The 25,000-nt window shown below is 38.6% G+C and overlaps 1 protein-coding gene across 2 annotated transcripts in view; it reads right to left on the bottom strand.

Annotated features, from left to right (window-relative positions):
• The window catches only part of LOC133548228 (NT-3 growth factor receptor-like), a 598,415-nt gene that overhangs the window by 332,708 nt on the left and 240,707 nt on the right, over positions 1 to 25,000 (bottom strand). For both annotated transcript variants that reach the window (XM_061893541.1, XM_061893542.1), the window contains exon 5: positions 24,619 to 24,687. In XM_061893541.1, coding sequence (XP_061749525.1) covers positions 24,619 to 24,687 — 69 coding nt within the window. The remainder of the gene's footprint in view (positions 1 to 24,618; positions 24,688 to 25,000) is intronic.

Genomic DNA, 25,000 nt, shown 5'->3' with positions numbered 1-25,000 from the left:
CCATCCATTTTCTACCGCTTATTCCCTTTCGGAGTCGCGGGGGGCGCTGGCGCCTATCTCAGCTACAATCGGGCGGAAGGCAGGGTACACCCTGGACAAGTCGCCACCTCATCGCAGGGCCAACACAGATAGACAGACAACATTCACACTCACATTCACACGCTTGGGACCATTTAGTGTTGCCAATCAACCTATCCCCAGGTGCATGTCTTTGGAAGTGGGAGGAAGCCGGAGTACCCGGAGGGAACCCACGCAGTCACGGGGAGAACATGCAAACTCCACACAGAAAGATCCCGAGCCTGGATTTGAACCCAGGACTGCAGGACCTTCGTATTGTGAGGCAGACGCACTAACCCCTCTGCCACCGTGAAGCCCATATATATATATATATACACATATATATATATACACATATATATATATATACATATATATATATATATATATATATATATATATATATATATATATATATATATATATATATATATATATATATATATATATATATATATATTACGGGTGTGGGGAAAAATAGATTCGAATACGAATCGCGATTCTCACGCTGTGCGATTTAGAATCGATTCTCATTTTTAAAAAATCGATTTTTAATAAAACATTTTTATCATTCCAACAAAACAATACACAGCAATACCATAACAATGCAATCCAATTCCAAAACCGAACCTGACCCAGCAACACTCAGAACTGAAATAAACAGAACAATTGAGAGGAGACACAATCGCCAGACAAAACAAACCAAAATTAGTGAAACTAAAATTATTATCAACAACAGTATCAATATTAGTTATAATTTCAGTATAGCAGTGATTAAAAATCCCTCATTGAAATTATCATTAGACATTTATAAAAATGTCTAATGATGTCTCTATATACATATAAATATATATATATATATATTCCATAATCAAATACAACAGAGAGTGAAACACAAACATTAGGCACACTAGAATAGTTATCCAATGCACTTAGAAAAGTAAATAAAAAAGAAATAAATAAATGAGATTTTTGATGAGGCAATTGTTACAAATAAAACACTGCAAATAATCTGAAAATATTTGTTTTGACATCCTTAATGTCCATAAACGTCCACTGCAGTGGACCAGTGTCCTCAGAAGGACAAGGTGGTTTTTTCCCAAGGTTTAAAATGATAACAACTTCTTCTTTATTAAATGGCTAAACTGCAATGCACTTGAAAAAGTAAAAAAAAAAAAAAAAAAAAAAAAAAAAAATCTATTTTTGATTAAGGAATCGTTTCAAATAAGAAATGCAGTTAATCTGAAAATCAATTTTTTAGACAGCCCTAATATCCATAAAAGTCCACTCCAAGGTTGAAAATGATAACAGCCTCTCCTGTAAGTGGCTAAACTCCAATGCACTGGGAAAAGTTAAAAAATAAATAAAATAAAAATAATAATCAATTTTTTTATTAAGAAATCGATACAAATTAGAATTACAGTTATTCTGAAAATCAATTTCTTAAACACCCTCAATATCCTTAAAAGTCCACTCCAAGGTTGAAAATGATAACAACCTCTTCAAGTAGCTAAACTCCAATGCACTTGAGAAAAAGTTAAAAAACTAAAAAATCATTAAAAAAAAAAAATATATATATATATATATGTTATTGATTAATGAGTCTGTCACAGTGAGTTGGTGACGAACCCCAAGATGCAGAAATGGTGGCAGACATTGAGTAAGAACACATGATTTAATTTAACACTAAAACAAAACCAAACAAAAGGCGCACACAAGGCGGAGAACAAACTTGGCCATGAACAAAGACTAGCACGAAGGCTAACTGTGGACTAGAAACAAAAACACTTACTGTGAGTCGAAGGAACTATGGCATGAGCAGAGTAAACAAAAGTAGACACAGCTACAACAATAAGTATTAATGACATTGGCAAGTAGTGGTGACAATAATCCAGCAATGACTGGAGAACAAAGCAGGTTTAAATAAAGGGGAACATTATCACAATTTCAGAAGGGTTAAAACCAATAAAAATCAGTTCCCAGTGGCTTATTTTATTTTTCAAAGTTTTTTTTTTCAAATTTTACCCATCATAGAATATCCCGAAAAAAGGCTTTAAAGTGCCTGATTTTCGCTATCTGTGAAGCCACCGCCCATTTTCCTTTTGACGTCACATAGCAATTCCAATATAAACAATGGCGAATAGCACAGCAAGATATAGCGACATTAGCTCGGATTCAGACTCGGATTTCAGCGGCTTAATCGATTTAACAGATTATGCATGTATTGAAACGGATGGTTGGAGTAAGGAGGCAGATAGCGAAAACGAAATTGAAGAAGAAACTCAAGCTATTGACGTTATTCGGCCATGTTTGCCTTAGCATCGCCGGTAAAATGTGCGGACCAAACGATCGATTAGCTGGCAGTCACGCCGCGACCAAATATGTCTGATTAGCACATAAATCAATAACATCAAAAGAACTCGCCTTGGTGATTTCGTTGACTTTATCATTGGAAATGCATCTGCTTTGAGTGTCGCAGGGTATCGATTCATCTCTGTGCCATGTCTGTCGTGGCCACGCCGGTAAAATTTTTCGCACCAAACGAGGGACTTTCGCATCTCTTGACACTGGAGCAACTTAAATCCGTCGATTGGTAAGTGTTTGTTTGGCATTAAATGTGGATGGAGGTAAAGGCTGGATGCAAATATAGCTACAAATGAGGCATAACGATGCAATATGTACATACAGCTAGCCAAAATAGCATGTTAGCAGCGATTAGCTGGTAGTCATGCCGCGACCAAATATGTCTGATTAGCACATAAGTCAATACTCACCTTTGTGATTTCGTTGACTTTATCATTGGAAATGCATCTGCTTTGAATGTCGCAGGGTATCCATTTATCTCTGTGCCATATCTGTCGTAGCCACGCCGGTAAAATGTGTGGACCAAACGAGGGACCTTCGCATCTCTTGACACTGGAGCAACTTAAATCCGTCGATTGGTAAGTGTTTGTTTGGCATTAAATGTGGATGGAGGGAAAGGCTGGATGCAAATATAGCTACAAATAAGGCATAACGATGCAATATGTACATACAGCTAGCCTAAATAGCGAATGACGAAATTGAAGAAGAAACTCAAGCTGTTGACGCTATTCGGCCATGTTTGCCTTAGCATCGCCGGTAAAATGTGCAGACCAACCGATCGATTAGCTGGCAGTCATGCCGCGACCAAATAGGTCTGATTAGCACATAAGTCAATAACATCAACAAAACTCACCTTTATGATTTCGTTGACTTTATCATTGGAAACGCATCTGCTTTGAGTGTCGCAGGGTATCCATTCATCTCTGTGCCATGTCTGTCGTAGCCGCGCCGGTAAAAACCAAACGGGAGACTTTCGCATCTCTTGACACTGGAGCAACTTAAATCAATCGATTGGTAAGTGTTTGTTTGGCATTAAATGTGGATGGAGGTAAAGGCTGGATGCAAATATAGCTACGAATGAGGCATAACGGTGCAATATGTACATACAGCTAGCCTAAATAGCATGTATATTAGCATGCCGTGCTAATCGATGCACATTCTACGTAAATCCACTTGAATCCGTCCCTGATCGTGTTGTTACAAACTCCGACAACACACCGACGAGGCATGATGTCACCAAGGTTTTTGATTGATTGATTGATACTTTTATTAGTAGATTGCACAGTACAGTACATATTCCCTACAATTGACCACTAAATGGCAACACCCGGATAAGTTTTTCAACTTGTTTAATTCGGGGTCCACGTTAATCAATTCATGGTAGAAAGGTACCGAAAAACGGAAAATAACAGAGCTGATCTGACTTGCTTCGTGTAATGTGTTTTGTTTCCTAGTCTGTTTTATAGTGTTCTTTAGTTTGTAAATCAATCAGAGGAAAAACTAAAACCAAACCAAAAACTAAAACCAAACCAAACTGTCAGGGACAAGCCTGACAGAATAGTTGCAAACAAGAATGGGGCGGTTTAGCTCGGTTGGTAGAGTGGCCGTGCCAGCAACTTGAGGGTTGCAGGTTCGATTCCCACTTCCGCCATCCTAGTCACTGCCGTTGTGTCCTTGGGCAAGACACTTTACCCACCTGCTCCCAGTGCCACCCACACTGGTTTGAATGTAACTTAGATATTGGGTTTTACTATGTAAAGCGCTTTGAGTCACTAGAGAAAAAGCGCTATATAAATATAATTCAATTCAATGGCAGTTCATTTGAAAATCTATATTTTAGACACCCCTAATATCCATAAAAGTCCACTCCAAGGTTGATAACAACCTCGGTATAGCTCGGTTGGTAGAGCGGCCGTGCCAGCAACTTGAGGGTTGCAGGTTCGATTCCCACTTCCGCCATTCTAGTCACTGCCGTTGTGTCCTTGGGCAAGACACTTTACCCACCTGCTCCAAATGTAACTTAGATATTGGGTTTCACTATGTAAAGCGCTTTGAGTCACTAGAGAAAAGCGCTATATAAAATATAATTCACTTCACTCTTCAACTCCAATGCACTCGGAAAAGGGAAAATAAATAAATACAATAATTTTTAAAAAATCGAGTCTTGTCTCTCGATGTCGGTGTAAATTGATTCCAGCGGCAGCGCGGCTCCCGACATTCTCCCGCGCGTCGCTCGCTGCTTTTCCCGCACATTTAGCATTTTAATTCTCTCTTCGCCTCTTTGATGTTTTCCCCGCGTCCCGCTAATAGTTTACCTGGTGGAGCCGCGGGGCGCTAATGAGGAGTCTGGGTTCACGCCGTGTAATTTACCTGTCACGCGGGCCTTTTACAAGCCTGCTTCGTTTATTCTAATCCGGCGGCGGGCGTACGGGGGGAAGATTACAGGTCGCCTCCATTGTCCGCCGCCAAAAGAGGAATCCATTACACCGCCAGAGTAAATGTTGGACTTGAGAAGAATAAAAGGACTGAGAGCGCACGGAATATTTCCGCTTTTTTCCAACCAGACGGAATGAGAGCGCCCTGAAAAAAAAAAAAAAAAAAAAAGGCAGGCAGGCTTGGCTTTAAACAATCTCCCGATCATCTCCCCACGCGCGGCACCTCGCCATCGCCGCCATCTTTTGGCGCCGGAGGCCACGCGGACAAAGAGGCCGAGGCGATTATGTGCATCGAGGTCTTTTCACGCCGCGCACAATGGAGGCGACGTGACGGAGATCTCGCCGACAAGATGCGGTCTGGACCGGTTTTTTTGCTGCCGCCGAGATGCAAGACACGACCTGAGTGAAGCGAAGTGAATGGTGTTTATATAGCGCTTTTCTCTAGTGACTCGGAGCGCTTTTACATAGTGAAACCCAATATCCGAGTGACATTTAAAGGCCTACTGAAATGAGATGTTCTTATTTAAACGGGGATAGCAGGTCCATTCTATGTGTCATACTTCATCATTTCGCGATATTGCCATATTTTTGCTGAAAGGATTTAATAGAGAACATCGACGATAAAGTTCCCAACGTTTGGTCGCTAATAAAAAAGCCTTGCCTGTACCGGAAGTAGCAGACGATGTGCGCGTGACATCACGGGTTGTGGAGCTCCTCACATTTGAACATTGTTCACAATCATGGCCACCAGCAGCGAGAGCGATTCGGACCGAGAAAACAACGATTTCCCCCAAAATTTGAGCGAAGATGAAAGATTTGTGGATGAGGAAAGTGAGAGTGAAGGACTAGAAAAAAAAAAGAAAGACAAGGGCAGTGGGAGCAATTCAGATGTTATTAGACACATTTACTAGGATAATTCTAACAAATCCCTTATCAATCAATCAATCAATGATTATTTATATAGCCCTAAATCACTAGTGTCTCAAAGGGCTGCACAAACCACAACACAAAACACGACATCCTAGGTAGAGCCCACATAAGGGAAAGGAAAACTCACGGACCGCATATGTGGGCAACCCCCGCCCCCTTTGGGGAACCGAAAGCAATGGATGTCGAGCAGGTCTAACATGATACTGTGAAAGTTCAATCCATAGTGGATCCAACACAACCGTGAGAGTCCAGTCCAAAGTGGATCCAACACGGCAGAGAGAGTCCCGTCCACAGTGTAGCCAACATCTGCTTATTGTGTTACTCGTGTTTAAGTGAGATTATATGGTCTTACCTGTACAACCTGAAAGTCGAAGGGGTGTGGCCTAGGGTGTGGTGACCGCCAGTGCCTCCAAGGGAAGCCACGTTTCTCGACGAGGCGAAGGCAGCCGGGCTGAGATTTTTATTTTTTTTCCCTCCTCCACGGTGTAAGCATCCGACGGTTGGGGGCGGCCGGTGAGAGGAAGAGCACCACCCTTATTTAAGCCTGCCCTTTCTGTTCATTCACTCTCTGATCCTAATTTGTTTACACGCAACAAGTGATTCTATGTTTCTACTCGCGAGCTTTCGCGCTATGCATTTGTGTTCCTCTAGCTCTCATGCTAGTAGTTTTTGTTTTGCTTTCTGTGCCTTGTGCACTTCTTTCCGTTCATAGTCTCTTTTATTTATCAATAAATCATTGCTTCTTACCTCAGCTGCAGGAGGAACGACGCAAGCTCTCCGCTCATGTCTACGGTAAGAGCTGACTTATTACCACCATTTTCTCACCGAAACTATTGTGGTGGCATGTGGGTAATGTGTTAAAGTACAAATAATTCTCACACAAACACACTAGGTGTGGTGAAATGTGTCCTCTGCATTTGACCCATCCCCTTGTTCACCCCCTGGGAGGTGAGGGGAGCAGTGAGCAGCAACGGTGGCCGCGCCCGTTAATCATATTTGGTGATTTGACCCAAATTTCCAACCCTTGATGCTGAGTGCCAAGCAGGGAAGTCTTTTAGAAGAGAATAGAATGTGTTATGATCCGCTGCCCGGATCATTCCATGTTCTAGTTTTGTTCCGTTTTGTATCACATTCTGTTGTTTGACGTCCTCAGTTCCTGTTTTAGTCTGTTTCCATAGCAACGTATTATTTTCACCTGACATGGTTTCCAGACGCACACCTGTTTTGTTAATCACCACCCTTATTTAAGCCTGCCCTTCCTGTTCATTCCTTCTCGGATCCTAATTTGTTTACACGCAACAAATGACGACTGCAATTCTATGTTTCTACTCGCGAGCTTTCGCGCTATGCATTTGTTTTCCTCTAGCTCTCATGCTAGTAGTTTTTGTTTCGCTTTCTGTGCCCTGTGCAAGTCTTTCCGTTCATAGTCTCTTTTATTTATTAATAAATCATTGTTTCTTACCGTACGGTGTGTTCAAGCCCGACTTCATTGTCATCATATTTGCATGTAATGGGATTAAAGACTCCAATTTAAGGTGCGGTAGTGGGAGAAAAAAAAAATGGGAGAAAATTAAATTACACAAGAGTGAAGGGAAGTGAATTATATTTATATAGCGCTTTTATCTAGTGACTCAAAGTGCTTTTATGTAGTAAAACCCGATATCTAAGTGACATTTAAAGCAGTGTGGGTGGCACTGGGAGCAGGTGGGCAAAGTGTCTTGCCCAAGGACACAACGGCAGTGACTAGGATGGCGGAAGCGGGAATCGAACCTGCAACCCCCAAGTTGCTGGCACGGCCGCTCTACCAACCGAGCTATACCGAGGTTGTTATCAACCTTGGAGTGGACTTTTATGGATATTAGGGGTGTCTAAAATATAGATTTTCAAATGAACTGCCATTGAATTGAATTGAATTATATTTATATAGCGCTTTTTCTCTAGTGACTCAAAGGCAATAAAGATAAAACTAAGAATTGAAATAAACAGACTACTATTAAATAAAATAATAAGCAATCCTGTACAATACACAAATACAAAATTCTGGTATATAGTCTTTGGTATGACTCGGCTGGGGTTTTAAACTCACAACCTTCCGAACTTAGGGCGGACACTCTAACCTACTAGACAAGCATCCTACTGGATGCTTGCCTAGTAGCTTGCCCAAGGACACAACGGAAGTGACTAGGATGGTGGAAGTGGGGGATTGAACCTGGAAGTTGCTGACACGACCAATCTACCAACCGAACTCGGGGTTTTGAACTCACAACCTTCAGATCTTAGGGCGGACACTCCAACCATTAGGCCACTAAGTAGGTTAATTGCCTAGTAGCTTGCCCAAGGACACAATGGCAGTGACTTGGATGGCGGAAGCGGGGGATTGAACCTGGAAGTTGTTGGCACGGCCGATCTACCAACCAAACTTGGGGTTTTGAACTCACAACCTTCCGATCTCAGGGCGGACACTCCAACCATTAGGCCACTGAGTAGGTTGCTTGCCTAGTAGCTTGCCCAAGGACACAACGGAAGTGACTAGGATGGCGGAAGCGGGGTATTGAACCTGGAAGTTGCTGGCACGGCCAATCTACCAACTGAACTCGGGGTTTTGAACTCTCAACCTTCAGATCTTAGAGCGGACATTCCAACCATTAGGCCACTGAGTAGGTTGCTTGCCTAGTAGCTTGCCCAAGGACACAATGGCAGTGACTTGGATGGCGGAAGCGGGGTATTGAACCTGGAAGTTGCTGGCACGGCCAATCTACCAACTGAACTCGGGGTTTTGAACTCTCAACCTTCAGATCTTAGAGCGGACATTCCAACCAATAGGCCACTGAGTAGGTTGCTTGCCTAGTAGCTTGCCCAAGGACACAATGGCAGTGACTTGGATGGCGGAAGCGGGGGATTGAACCTGGAAGTTGTTGGCACGGCCGATCTACCAACCAAACTTGGGGTTTTGAACTCACAACCTTCCGATCTCAGGGCGGACACTCCAACCATTAGGCCACTGAGTAGGTTGCTTGCCTAGTAGCTTGCCCAAGGACACAACGGAAGTGACTAAGATGGCGGAAATGGGGGATCGAACTTGTAACCCTCAAGTTGCTGGCACGGCCACTCTACCAACCGAGTTATACCGCCCCAATTGAGGCTACAAAGATAAAACTAAGAATTGAAATAAACAGACTACTATCCAATAAAATAATAAGCAATCCTGTACAATATACAAATACAAAATACTGATATATAGTCTTTGGTATGACTCGGCCGGGGTTTTGAACTTACAACGTTCCGATCTCAGGACGGACACTCTAACCTACGAGGCAAGCATCCTACCTGCAGTTCTCTGCAACCCGGGATCACCACGCGGCCAACTCGTCACAGACTGTCGATTTTAGTGTAAAAAACTGGCAGCTCAGTTGCCAGAATTTTACCTTCAAATTTACAACCCTTCTTACACCGAATTAATGATCATTTTTACGGTAAAATTCCGGTCACTAAGCTACTTTATTTTTTACGCAAAACCTAAGGTGGTTCTTTTTACAGCGCATCATTGTATGTGGTGTTATGCTCCTCGGCCCGGATCATATTATGTTTTGGTTTTGAGTCTTTTTGTACTATGTTCTGCTAATGTTTGCCTTAGTTCCTGGTTGCACTTCCTTGCTTGATCTTGTCTCCATAGTTACTTATTAGTTTCACCTGCCACTTGTTTCTTGACATGCACTTGCCTTGTGATTGCGGTCCTTATTTAAGCCTGCCTTTTCCGTTGATTGGACCTTGCTTCCTAGTTTGTGTTCCACGGAACAAGTGACGACCCGGATTCCGTTTTTGTACTTGCTAGCTTCCGCGCTAAGCTCCTCTAGCTCCCATGCTAGTAATTTTTTTTTCAATCAATCAATCAATCAATGTTTACTTATATAGCCCTAAATCACTAGTGTCTCAAAGGGCTGCACAAACCACTACGACATCCTCGGTAGGCTCACATAAGGGCAAGGAAAACTCACACCCAGTGGGACGTCGGTGACAATGATGACTATGAGAACCTTGGAGAGGAGGAAAGCAATGGATGTCGAGCGGGTCTAACATGATACTGTGAAAGTTCAATCCATAATGGATCCAACACAGTCGCGAGAGTCCAGTCCAAAGCGGATCCAACACAGCAGCGAGAGTCCCGTTCACAGCGGAGCCAGCAGGAAACCATCCCAAGCGGAGGCGGATCAGCAGCGCAGAGATGTCCCCAGCCGATACACAGGCAAGCAGTACATGGCCACCGGATCGGACCGGACCCCCTCCACAAGGGAGAGTGGGACATAGGAGAAAAAGAAAAGAAACGGCAGATCAACTGGTCTAAAAAGGAGGTCTATTTAAAGGCTAGAGTATACAAATGAGTTTTAAGGTGAGACTTAAATGCTTCTACTGAGGGGGCATCTCGAACTGTTACCGGGAGGGCATTCCAGAGTACTGGAGCCCGAACGGAAAACGCTCTATAGCTCGTAGACTTTTTTTGGGCTTTGGGAATCACTAATAAGCCGGAGTCCTTTGAAGGCAGATTTCTTGCCGGGACATATGGTACAATACAATCGGCAAGATAGGATGGAGCTAGACCGTGTAGTATTTTATACGTAAGTAGTAAAACCTTAAAGTCACATCTTAAGTGCACAGGAAGCCAGTAGTAGTTTTACCCTTTTGTGCTTAGTGCAAGTTTTTTCTGTTATTTCTCTAGCTCCCATGCTAGCGCTTTTGGTTTTTTTTCCAGCTCCCATGCTATTTCTTTTGGTTTTGACAAAGTCTGTTTTTATTTGTTAAATAAATCAACAATTTCTTACCTTCACGCTGTGTTCGAGCCCGACTGCATTCTGAGAGAACGCACCCGCATCACAAAATTCCGCTTGCGCCGCAATATTATCTAAAAGTAAATAGATGAACACACTAAAAGGAGCGTGTCATGTGGTGGGACGATATCCGCCACCAGATAAGTAACGTCTGACAGCGCCATTAACATATCTGTGGGTTTAGTCGAACGGGGGCCCACGTCTCAGCTGCCGTCTCGTGTCTTTCCCTACTAATTAACAGCCACGGGAAACTCGACCGATTCCCCCTTCCCTCCAAGACCGGAGTGTCGACACTTGGCCACGCAGTGGAGATGAGACTCGCCATGTCAGGACTCCGGACACGCTTTTTATGCGGGGACTCAATTTACGTTTACAACATGGGTGTCAAACTCTGGCCCGCGGGCCAAATTTGGCCTGCCCTGTAATTTAATTTGGCCCTTGAGGCAATATGAAATTAACATTAGAGCTGGCCCTTTGGTAATATACAGCGGCGGTGCCGCTGTAACACCGAAATTCACCGCTAATAGTCATACATGCCAACCCTCCAGATTTTCCCGGACTCCCAAATTTCAGTGCCCCTCCCGAAAATCTCCCGGGGTAACTATTCTCCCGAATTTCTCCCCATTTCCACCCGGACGACAATATTGGGGGCGTGCCTTAATGGCACTGCCTTTAGCGTCCTCTACAACCTGTCGTCTCGTCCTCTTTTCCTACATAGAGATAGCGTGCCAACCCAGTCACATAATATATGCGGCTTTTACACACACAAGTGAATGCCATGCATACTTGTTCAACAGCCATACAGGTCGCACTGAGGGTGGCCATATAAAGAACTTTAACAATCTTGCAAATAGGCGAATAGGTGAACCCACACCAAACAAGAATAACAAACACATTTCGGGAGAACATCCGCATCGTAACACAACAGAACAAATACCCAGAATCCATTGCAGCACTAACTATTCCGGGACGCTACAATATAGCCCCCCCCAAGCAATAATTAACGTTTTACTCATGCACTTTCTCTTGCTACTTCAAGGCTTGAATGTTTGAGTCATTCATTATTGTTATTTTATTTGCAAATGTATTATTAGCCTGTGGAAAAAGTTTATTTTGATATTTATCTCAGAGGGCTGCAAATAGAAAAGAGGCATTCAATTTTTATTTAAATTTTATTTGATATGCCATTGATATTTTTTGATTATTATTTTCATTTAAAATTAGATTTTACATGTGACTATAAAGTTATATAAGCCTTGCTTGTTCAATATTCAATGCAAAACTTGTTTGGGTCCCAATTAAAAGGTTAATTTGTTCAACCTTGGCCCTCGACTTTGTTCACTTTTACATTTTGGCCCACTCTGTGTTTGAGTTTGACACCCCTGCTTTCCAACAACTCGGGATGGGTACTGAAGTCGGTACTTTTATATGTACCGACTGAATTGGCTCAGTACGACCACAACAATTTAAACGGACGCCACGTTCGGTTGAACGGCTCAAGCACTTGGCGGGCAAACAGGTGTATTGGTAGCGGGGGGCCTCTGGGTAATATATAGATCGTGAAGGAATCGAGCCTTTTGAACGGCACTTTTAAGTGAACGAAGAGAACATATTCCCATTAATGATACGTTCGTTTGGCAGCCCTTTTTTATGCACATGCATGTATAGCGTCGGACATTTTTCATAAAAAAATACGTATACAATTATTTAAAATAATTTTTTATTTAATTTTGTTTATTTTTTCTCTATTTTATTTCTTTTGTCACATTTTTATTATCCTTCATTTTTATTAGTTTTATTAATACCTTTTGTAGTCATTAATGCATGTCATTCTTACATATTATGTATTTTTTTCTACATCGTTATATTTGCTACAAAATTTAAGGGTGAGACTTACGTGAAGGAATCGAGCCTTTTGAACGGCTCCTTTAAGTGAATGATGAGAACAGATTCCAATTATTGATCCGTTCGTTTGGCGGTTTTTTTTTCTTTCTATTTTTGCACATGCATATATAGCGCCGGAAATTCGAGATACGTTTTTTTCATTAAAAAATATGTACACAATTGTTTTTTTAAATTATTTTTTTATTTAATTTTCATTTATTTTCTTTCTATTTGGTTTCTTTTTCTTTTCTCACATTTGAATTATCCTTCATTTTTCATTAGTTGTACTAATACTTTTTGTATCCAATAATGTAAGTTATTCTTACGTATTATTTGTGTATTTTTTTTTTTTTTTGCATTGTTAGGTTTGCTACACAATTTTAAGGGTGAGACATTCGTGAAGGAATCGAGACTTTTGAACGGCTCTTTTAAGTAAACGATGAGAACAGATTCCAATTAATAAGCCGTTCATTTGGCAGTTTGTTTTTTGTTTTTTTTATGCACATGCATATATAGCGACAGAAATTCGGGATATGTTTTTTTCATAAAAAATACACACACAATTGTTTTTTTTTAATCATTTTAATTTAATTGTCATTTATTTTCTTTCTATTTGGTTTCTTTTTCTCTTCTCACATTTTAATTATCCTTCATTTTTCATTAGTTGTACTAATACTTTTTGTATCCAATAATGCAAGTTATTCTTAGTATTTGTGTATTTTTTTGTTGCATTGTTAGGTTTGCTACACAGTTTAAGGGTGAGCCGTTCGTGAAGGAATCGAGCCTTTTGAACAGCTCTTTTAAGTAAACGATGAGAACAGATTCCAATTAATAAGCCGTTCGTTCGGCAGTTTGTTTTTTGTTTTTTTTATGCACATGCATATATAGCGACAGAAATTCGGGATATGTTTTTTTCATAAAAAATACACACACAATTGTTTTTTTTAAATAATTTTAATTTAATTTTCATATATTTTCTATCTATTTGGTTTCTTTTTCTTTTCTCACATTTGAATCATCCTTCATTTTTCATTAGTTGTACTAATATTTTTTGTATCCAGTAATGCAAGTTATTCTTACATATTATTTGTGTATTTTTTTCTGCATTGCTTAGGTTTGCTACAAAATTTAAGGGTGAGACATTCGTGAAGGAATGGAGCCTTTTGAACGGCTCCTTTAAGTGAACGATGAGAACAGATTTCAATTAATGATCCGTTCGTTTTGCAGTTTTTTTTAGTTTTTTTTAAGCACATGCATATATAGCCACGGAAATTCGGGATATTTTTCTTTCTTTGAAAATACACAATTGTTTTTTTTAAATATTTTTTTTAGTTAATTTTCATTTATTGTCTTTCTTTTGTCTCTTCAGCATTCACAAAAAAATTTCGCCCGAAAATTCCATTTTCTAGTTTTTTAAACATAATGCACTTGTTTCTAAGGTGGGAACTACCAGAATGTTCCTCTGCTTCCTTTGTTTTGTCATTCTGTGGGAAACCTTTGGGTCAAATACCTGACTATTTACCTTTTTGCAAATACTGATGACAATGCACTTTTCACCATGACAGCAGAGTCCTTCAAGACACTAAAAACCTGCTCTCACGTTTTAGTACGCCTCAGAACATTAACGCCATCTCTTGTAAAAAAAAAAAAAAATCATTTCGTTTGATAAAGTCCTCCTTAACGCTGCAAACACCCCCCCCCCTGCAAAAAAATAAAATAAATAAATAAAAAAGTGTATTTTGGGTTCAGTGGGCGGGTATGACTCACTGTCATAACTCCCAGGAAAAAAAGACATAACATTAACGATTACTGTCTGGAACGGAAACAATAAAAGAGGAAGAAAATGAGCACAGAGAATGTTATCTATCCCTCTTGGACGCGCAAATGGATTTGAAAACAGGACGGAATGGATGTCTTCTATTGGTAAAAGGAAGAAATGACGATTATGTACGTCATCTTATAGCAGGGGTGTCCAAAGTGTGGCCCAGGGGCCACTTGCGGCCCGCAGCTAATGTTTTACTGGCCCGCAACACATTGTTGTTTAATGAAATCAAACAATGGATGTCCGCTAACTTTTTGCAACTTAATGCCAAAAAAACGGAAATGCTGATTATCGGTCCTGCTAGACACCGACCTCTATTTAATAATACAACTTTAACATTTGACAACCAAATCATAAAACAAGGTGACTCTGTAAAAAATCTGGGTATTATCTTCGACCCAACTCTCTCCTTTGAGGCACACATTAAAAGCGTTACTAAAACGGCCTTCTTTCATCTCCGTAATATCGCTAAAATTCGCTCCATTTTGTCCACTAAAGACGCTGAGATCATTATCCATGCGTTTGTTACGTCTCGTCTCGATTACTGTGACGTATTATTTTCAGGTCTCCCAATGTCTAGCATTAAAAGATTACAGTTGGTACAAAATGCGGCTGCTAGACTTTTGACAAGAACAAGAAAGTTTGATCACATTACACCTGTACTGTATATACCTTTATATACATATATACATACATATATACCTATACTGTATATACCTTTATATACATATATACATACATATATACCTATACTGTATATACCTTTATATACATATATACATACATATATACCTATACTGTATATACCTTTATATACATATATACATACATATATACCTATACTGTATATACCTTTATATACATATATACATACATATATACCTATACTGGCTCACCTGCACTGGCTTCCTGTGCACTTAAGATGTGACTTTAAGGTTTTACTACTTACGTATAAAATACTACACGGTCTAGCTCCATCCTATCTTGCCGATTGTATTGTACCATATGTCCCGGCAAGAAATCTGCGTTCAAAGGACTCCGGCTTATTAGTGATTCCCAAAGCCCAAAAAAAGTCTGCGGGCTATAGAGCATTTTCCGTTCGGGCTCCAGTACTCTGGAATGCCCTCCCGGTAACAGTTCGAGATGCCACCTCAGTAGAAGCATTTAAGTCTCACCTTAAAACTCATCTGTATACTCTAGCCTTTAAATAGACCTCCTTTTTAGACCAGTTGATCTGCCGCTTCTTTTCTTTCTCCTATGTCCCCCCCTCCCTTGTGGAGGGGGTCCGGTCCGATGACCATGGATGAAGTACTGGCTGTCCAGAGTCGAGACCCAGGATGGACCGCTCGTCGGGACCCAGGATGGACCGCTCGCCTGTGTCGGTTGGGGACATCTCTACGCTGCTGATCCGCTTGAGATGGTTTCCTGTGGACGGGACTCTCACTGCTGTGTTGGAGCCACTATGGATTGAACTTTCACAGTATCATGTTAGACCCGCTCGACATCCATTGCTTTCGGTCCCCTAGAGGGGGGGGGGTTGCCCACATCTGAGGTCCTCTCCAAGGTTTCTCATAGTCAGCATTGTCACTGGCGTCCCACTGGATGTGAATTCTCCCTGCCCACTGGGTGTGAGTTTTCCTTGCCCTTTTGTGGGTTCTTCCGGGGATGTTGTAGTCGTAATGATTTGTGCAGTCCTTTGAGACATTTGTGATTTGGGGCTATATAAATAAACATTGATTGATTGATTGATTGATTGAACACATCATTCTAAAAATACTCCCCCAAAAGATTTTTAACATTAAAAAGTGGAATAAAAGAGCAAACAGGTGAAATGCTACGAGAAAAAATTGCAAATACAAACTAATTATATACTAATACTATAATACATTTTTTTTCATAATTTCTCAAAAAATAAGAATGAATCAAAATCAATGTTGTTATAAATTATTAATTGATTTAAGGACAAAAAGGACATAAATACAACAAACATAAAATCTTGAAAAATATGAAAATTATTCAAAAAAAATACATACTAATTATATACTAATACTATAATAAGACATTTTTTTCATAATTTCTCCAAAAATAAGAATGAATCAAAATCAATGTTGTTATAAATTATTAATTGATTTAAGGACAAAAAGGACATAAATACAACAAACATAAAATCTTGAAAAATATGAAAATTATTCAAAAAAAATACATACTAATTATATACTAATACTAATCATATTAATTATTCTATTGATTGTTAAAATAAATATATAAAAAATAATTACACTGTATATATATATATATATATATATATAGTGTTTATATAATATCACAAATACAACAAACATAAAACCTTGAAAAATATGAAAATTATATAAAAAAATACGTACTAATTATATACTAATACTAATTATACTAATTGTTCTATTGATTGTTAAAATACATATATTAAAATAATTACACTTTATATATATATATAGTGTATATATAATATCACAAATACCACAAACAGAACACCTTAAAAATATGAAAATTATTTAAAAAAAACATACTAATTATATACTAATACTAATTATACTAATTATTCTATTGATTGTTATAATAAATATATTAAAATAATTACACTCTATATATATAGTGAATATATAGTATCACACACACACACATATTATATATATATATATATATATATATATATATATACATACATATATGTATATATATATATATATATACATATATATATATATATATATATATATATATATATATATATACACATATATATATATATATATATATATATATATATATATATATATATATATATATATATATATATATATAAATAATCTAAAACTGATATAGAGATTTAAGTGTTGAATGAAAAAAAATAATTAAAAAATATGACCTTTTTCTGAGTGGAGCACTTTTGGATCCCAAAGAATTTTAGTGGAATTTAATAACAACTGTCTTTGATTTAAAAAAATACAAATAACAAAACAATGATACATTAAAATACATTTTGCTATGAATTATTGTCCAATTTTGGGATCCAATTACTTCACATCAAATATTCCACATTGAAAATCTTTTTGAGAAAATGTTTTGTATATTTTGTATTTTTGACACAAAAAATAGGGTTTCGACAACAAGCTCGTAAAATGTAATAGAAAATAATGAAGTAGAATTAGAGATTTGAGGGTTTTATAAAAAAAAAACAATAAATGACTTATTTTGAACCTTTTTTAAGAGTGAAACCCTTTTGGGTCCCTATAGGACCTAACTAGAGGGAGCCCCGAAAGTAAAATGAGTATATTGTATTGGTTTTGAAAATGAAATAATATCAATATTTCTCAGTTTGCAGCCCTCGTTGGACAAAGTTTGGACACCCCTGTCTTAAAGCAAAAAGGCAGCCGCACTTCAGCTCTTTGACGACAACTTACTGTTGCTACATGATCAAAGATGACATTTTTGTTCACATTACCTGCCTGTACAGTGCATTTTTATACTGAGAATCTCAGACGTAGGCTCTCTTAATTACTTAAATAAACTAACTTCATTAGGGAATCTAGTCCCCAGTCCAAGTGGACAGCTGGCAAGACAATACACGTAATCCTAGCAATATTTCCATCCCTTATGTCAACACTGTAGTCCGTGCAATACGACAATCTGGGAGTCTTTAGTAGGATTTCATGCAAAAAGTCATCAAAATAAACATATTTATACAGCCTTGATAATGGCATCATTAGTGTAAAGTAGGTTTGTGTGTATAAATGATCAATACACTATGTTCCTACTTCCGGAATAAAACGCGAGCGTGTTGTAATCATTGAAGACTTGGTAACATACAAAACAGGACGACTATGTCTGGACAAATGAGGATTCACTACCTTATCTTTTTGAAGCCGAGTATACGGAGGATGAACTACTGTTTATAGAAGCGAGCACAAAGTAAGAGTGAGACGTTTAAACTGCTTTTTTAAGTGTACAATGAGAACAGATTCCTTTTTGTTTGGGAGCCCTTTTTCGATGCACATGCAGATATAGCGTAGTAAATCGCCCACATTACTGGAAATAGAGTCATACTTAAAGGAAACCTTACATTTGGTATATGTTTTTTTCTATGGGTGTGAGTTTTCCTTGCCCTTATGTGGGCCTACCGAGGATGTGGTAGTGGTTTGTGCAGCCCTTTGAGACACTAGTGATTTAGGGCTATATAAGTAAACATTGATTGATTGATTGATATTAAAAAACATAAATATACAATTGTTTTTTAAATTATTTTTATTTAATTTTCATTTTTTTTATTTTATTTTGATTCTTTTTTTCTGGTTCATTGTTCTGATGAAAGTTAGTCCAATCTGTGTCCCTTTTTTTTCAGGAACACTAATACCAAAAGTCACAATGTCGGATAGAGTTCAAAAACTGTTATGACAGACCGCCTCAAAAAAAAAAACGGAATGGAGTTTTACTGTCAGAGTTAGTTTGTGACGAACCCCAAGATGCAGAAAAGGAGGCGGGCATTTTGCAGGTAAACATGTTTTAATTAAAATACTAGAAGAAGAACAAAAGGGGTACAACAAAAAGCATGCACGAGGCGGATAACAAAACTAAAAGAGCTAGCATGGGAGCTAGAAAACAAAAGGAGCTTAGCATGGAAGCTAGCAAAAACAAAAGGGTCTAGCTAGCCGGTAGCGAGCAGGAAAACAGAAGTCGTTACGTGTAGTTCAAAGACAAATTAAAAGTAGGGAACAAAAGACAGTAAGCGACAAACTACTACCGAAATATAGCTTACCGCTACGCTGCAATGGCACGACACGACACCACAGGAGCGACAATACATCAATACATGACGATAATCCAGCACAGACTGGAGGAGAAAACAGGTCTAAATAGGAGCGCGCTGATTGACACCAGGTGTGGCCAGGTGCCAATCAGCCGCAGCTGAGGGGACACAGCACTCAGGGAGAAGGACAGGAAACCAACAAAATAAGAGCGCTGACAGGAAACACTACACTTACACAGAGGAAACAAAGACAAATGCAGAGGAAAAATGCATAAATATAAACATAGTCAAACATTCAGTAAAAAACTGACATTTACATTTTTTTACTGAATGGGACATTAAAATGTACATAAAAATGAAAGAAAGTGGGATTTACAATCTTAACTATGAACAACACTGAATATTAACCTTTGGGGAGGTGGTGCCTTGTCCAGGGTAGGGGTGTTATGGTATACTAGTATTAATATAGTACTGCAATACTAATAAATCATATTTGGTACTATACCGCAATATTTCCATCCCTTATGTCAACATTGTAGTCCGTGCAATATGACAGTCTGGGAGTATTTAGTAGGATTTCATGCAAAAAGTCATTCAAATAAACGTATTTATACACCCTTGATGATAGTATCATTAGTGGAAAGTAGTACCTATAACAGACCTGGGCAAGTATTTTGACTGGAGGGCCACGATGACTAATAAAATGTGTTTGAGGGGGGGCCAATGTGTGTGTTTATATAAATTATATATACACATTTAGTTGTATAATATGTGTGTTTGTGTCCCTTTTTTTTCAGGGACACCAATACCAAAAGTCACAAAAATTGGTTGGAATGGAATTTTACAGTTTTTTTTACTGAATGGGACATTAACATGTACATTAAAATGAAGAAAGTGGGATTTACAATCTTAACTATGAACAATAAAACGCTGAATATTAACCTTTGGGGAGGTGGGGACTTGTCCAGGCTAGGGTTGTATGTTAGTACAGCACCGCTATACTAATGAATAATATTTGGTACTATATGGCAAATACAGCAAATATTTTTGACTGGAGGGCCACATTAAGAGATAAAAAAATGATAGATACACATTTAGTTGTACAATATGTGTGTTTGTGTCCCTTTTTTTTTTTTCAGGGACACCAATAACAAAAGTCACAAAAATTGGTTGGAATGGAATTTTACAGTTTTTTTTACTGAATGGGACATTAACATGTACATTAAAATGAAGAAAGTGGGATTTACAATCTTAACTATGAACAATAAAACGCTGAATATTAACCTTTGGGGAGGTGGGGACTTGTCCAGGGTAGGGTTGTATGTTAGTACAGCACCGCTATACTAATGAATAATATTTGGTACTATATGGCAAATACGGCAAATATTTTTGACTGGAGGGCCACATTAAGAGATAAAAAAATGATAGATACACATTTAGTTGTACAATATGTGTGTTTGTGTCCCTTTTTTTTTTTTCAGGGACACCAATACCAAAAGTCACAATGTAAAAATGTTATGACAGATCGCCTCCAAAAAATTTGTTGGAATGGAATTTTACAGTTTTTTTACTGAATGGGACATTAACATGTACATTAAAATGAAGAATAACTATGAACAATAAAACACTGAATATAAACCTGTGGGGAAGGTGGGGACTTGTCCAGGGTAGGGTTGTATGGTATACCGGTGTTAGTACAGTACCGCTATACTAATGAATAATGTTTGGTACAATATTGCAAATACGGCAAATATTTTTGACTGGAGGGCGGCCACATTAAGAGATAAAAAATGATAGATACACATTTAGTTGTACAATATGTGTGTTTGTGTCCCTTTTTTTTCAGGGACACCAATACCAAAAGTCACAATGTCCGATAAAGTTCGTTCTATAGAGTTCAGTGTCTTGACTAATGAATCGTATAACCGTGATGACAAAGTATGAATTTATTTAGATCCGTGGACATTCCATGTCCAATAGTTTTTGGTTTTACAAAGGCTAGGTAACGGACAGCGTATCATGCACTGTCTCGACTAAATTAACCGCGTCTAGAGATGACGATTAAGTAGAACTATTCAAATTTGGGCCAAAACCCGCTAGCCTGACTTATTTGTATGCAGCATCTTCACTAATACAGTTTAATTTCAAGTACAATTATTGTACTGTTCCCTATTATCATTGTATCGTGAAGATGATGATATCATGCCTTGTCTTGACTAATGACGCAATTAACGTTTCTGTCACATAGCACATCTATTGGTGTAAATTGGGGGCCGTTAGATGTTGTTGGGTCTATCTTCTGAGATCAGCAAGGCAAGGAAACAACTGTCTTGACTAAGGAATCGTACTTCGAAGTGGAACTATTAAATGTTGACCATGCAATATTATTTCAAGCCAATGAGATTGCTCCCATGTGTCTACAGCGTATCATGCATTGTCCTGACTAAAGAAGTGTACTTCCTCTAAGGACATCACTGAAGCAAATACATTAATGTGATGACTATCTGACTATCTGGCTTTCTTTGTCTTGTTGTTTAATAATTCAATGACTTGAAGCCAGCCTACCATGCACTATCTGGACTAATGGATTCCGTATTGATGTCAAATATGTGACTTATTCACTAGTTGACCATGCAAAGTCACATAAACGTTAGCTTGGTAGACTCGGATTTCTTTGTCTTGTTGTTTATTAAGTCAATGACTTGTTTCTAGCCTACCATGCACTGTCTGAACTAATGGATTCTGTATTGACATCAAATATATGTCTGATTCACTAGATGACCATGCAAAGTCACATAAAGGATAGCTTGCTGGACTGGCTTTTTTTGTCTTGTTGTTTAATAAGTCAATGACTTGAAGCCAGCCTACCATGCACTGTCTTGACTAATGAATTCTGTATTGATGTCAAAGATATTACTTATTTACAAGTTGAGTATGCAATGTCATATAAAGGTTAGCTTGGTGAACTGGCTTTCTTTGTCTTGTTGTTTAATAAGTCAATGACTTGAAGCCAGCCTACCATGCACAGTCTGGACTAATGTATGACTATATATAACTAATTCACTAAATGACCATGCAAAGTCACATAAACGTTAGCTTGGTCGACTGGCTTTCTTTGTCTTGTTGTTTAATAAGTCAATGACTTCAAGCCAGCCTACCATGCACTGTCTTGACTAATGAATTCTGTATTCATGTCAAAGATATAACTTATTTACTAGTTGACCATGCAAAATCACTTAAAGGTTAGCTTGGTAGACTGGCTTTTTTTTTCTAGTTTAATAATTCAGTGACTTGAAGCTAGCCTACCATGCACTGTCTGGACTAATGAATTTTGTATTGATGTCAAATATATAACTAATTCTCTAGTTGACCATGAGATGTCACATAAAGGTTAGTTTGGTAGACTGGCTTTCTTCGTGTAGTTGTTTAATAATTAAATGACTTGAAGCCAGCCTACCATGCACTCTCTTGACTAATGAGTTTTGTATTCATGTCAAAGATATAACTTATTTACTAGTTGACCATGCAAAGTCACTTAAGGGTTAGATTGGTAGACTGGCTTTTTTTGTCTAGTTTTTTAATAATTCAATGACTTGAAGCTAGCCTACCATGCACTGTCTTGACTAATGAATTCTGTATTGATGTCAAATAGGTGACTTATTCACTACTTGACCATGAGATGTAACATAAAGGTTAGCTTGGTAGACTGGATTTCTTTGTCTAGTTGTTTAATAATTCAATGACTTGAAGCTAGCCTACCATGCACTGTCTTGACTAATTCATTCTGCATTGCTGTCAAATATATTACGTATTTACTTGTTGACCGTGAGATGTCACATAAAGGTTAGCTTGGTAGACTAGCTTTCTTTGTGTAGTTGTTTAATATTTAAATGACTTGAATTTAGCCTACCATGCACTGTCTTGACTAATGAATTCTGTATTGATGTCGAAAATATGACTTATTCACTTGTTGACCATGAGATGTAATGTGAAGGTTAGCTTGGTAGACTGGCTTTCTTAATGTAGTTGTTTAATTAGTTCAATGACTTGAATCTAGCCTAACATGCACTGTCTTGACTAATTAAATCTGTATTAATGTCAAGGTATTACTTATTTACTAGTTGACCATGAGATGTCACATAAAGGTTAGCTTGGCAAACCAGCTTTCTTTGTGTAGTTGTTTAATATTTAAATGTCTTGAATATAGCCTACCATGCACTGTCTTGACTAATGAGTTTTGTATTCATGTCAAAGATATAACTTATTTACTAGTTGACCATGCAAAGTCACTTAAGGGTTAGCTTGGTAGACTGGCTTTTTTTGTCTAGTTGTTTAATAATTCAATGACTTGAAGCTTGCCTATCATGCACAGTCTTGACTAATGAATTCTGTATTGACATTAAATATAAAACCTATTCACAAGATGACCATGCAAATTCACATGAGGGTTAGCTTGGTAGACTGGCTTTTTTGTCTGGTTGTTCCATTGTTCAATGACTTGAAGCCTGCCTACCATGCACTGTGTTGACTAATGAATTCTTTATTGATGTTAAATATATAACTAATTCACTAATTGACCGTGCAAATTCAAATAAAGGTTAGCTTGGTAGACTGGCTTTCTTAATGTAGTTTTTTAATTAGTTCAATGAATTGAAGCTAGCCAACCATGCACAGTCTTGACTAATGAATTCTGTATTCATGTCAAAGATATGACTAATTCACTTGTTGACCATGCAAATTCACATGAAGGTTAGCTTGGTAGACGGGCTTTCTTTGTCTAGTTGTTTTATAATTCAATGACTTCAAGGCAGCCTACCATGCACTGTCTTGACTAAATAGGCTCAGGAAACATCACAGAAAAGGAGTATTTTACAGTAGATGATCATGTTGACTAAATCTACTCATTCCAGTGACAAAAAAAACATCGCCGAAAAAATAGTATTTTACAGTAGTTCAGATTATCATGCACTGTCTTGACTAATAAACCCTATTTCCGCAATGACTATCCATGCTGTTCATAGCCTAGATAAAGACTTTTTTTTTTTTTTTTTTAATCCACTCCTTTCCTAGTTCCTAGGAAGAACATTGTCAGCCCTGAAATAGACCACCTTAGGCCACTGTGTCTCCTGAGCAAGGAGGCAGCGCGGGGGCGGGGCGGAGCGGAGCGAGGGTTCAAACGCTGAGCTTGGCTGACAGGTAGCAGCAGTAATGATGTGTGAATTACATCGCATGAAGTCTCCTTCCTCGAACATGGCTGAGAGCTAAATGATTCATAGTAAACATGAGAACGGGGGCGGGGTCACACTGTCATCAGCCGCCTGTTTGAGTCCCTTTAGTTAGTGTTAATTGAGTCAAGAAAACGGCTCGCGGGATCAAGCGGGAGGTTTTTGTGCCGCAAAGACGGGAATCAGAAAAGGGAACGGCGGCGGGGGTCGAACAATGTGCGGTGCGGTGGCAGGGCGGTGATGAATTGCGCTGATAAAAAGTCACAGGAAAAGGAAAAAACAAAAACAAACTTACAGCTCGGCCAGTTGAAGGTGTTGGAAGAGCTGCCAGGACAGCGTGCTGAGAGGGTTCTTGGACAGGTTTCTGCAGGACAGAACACACACTTGTTAGTCCAGTTCAGCTTTGGCATTAGGCAGCATATCATGCACTGTCTCAAAAACAGCACCACAGACTGAGATTCAATAGTTCTGCTTTTTTTCTTGACAGCAAAGAATAATGGCAGCAATACCGTGCACGGTCTGGAACTAGAGAAGCGACTGTGACAACATTAAGGGAGGACTTTGTCAGACTTTGTCCACTTTCCCAATATATAAACAGTTATAACTGTAGAATGATGGAGGGCGAGTTCTTGGTTTCTTATGTGGGTTTATTTTTAGGCAGTTTCATTAATGTCCTC

Source organism: Nerophis ophidion, linkage group LG02 (assembly GCF_033978795.1).
Source record: "Nerophis ophidion isolate RoL-2023_Sa linkage group LG02, RoL_Noph_v1.0, whole genome shotgun sequence".
In the NCBI taxonomy this organism is placed as follows: Eukaryota; Metazoa; Chordata; class Actinopteri; order Syngnathiformes; family Syngnathidae; genus Nerophis; species Nerophis ophidion.
The sequence above is the reverse complement of the archived record's forward strand: the minus strand, read 5'-3'. Positions and strand labels throughout refer to the sequence as shown.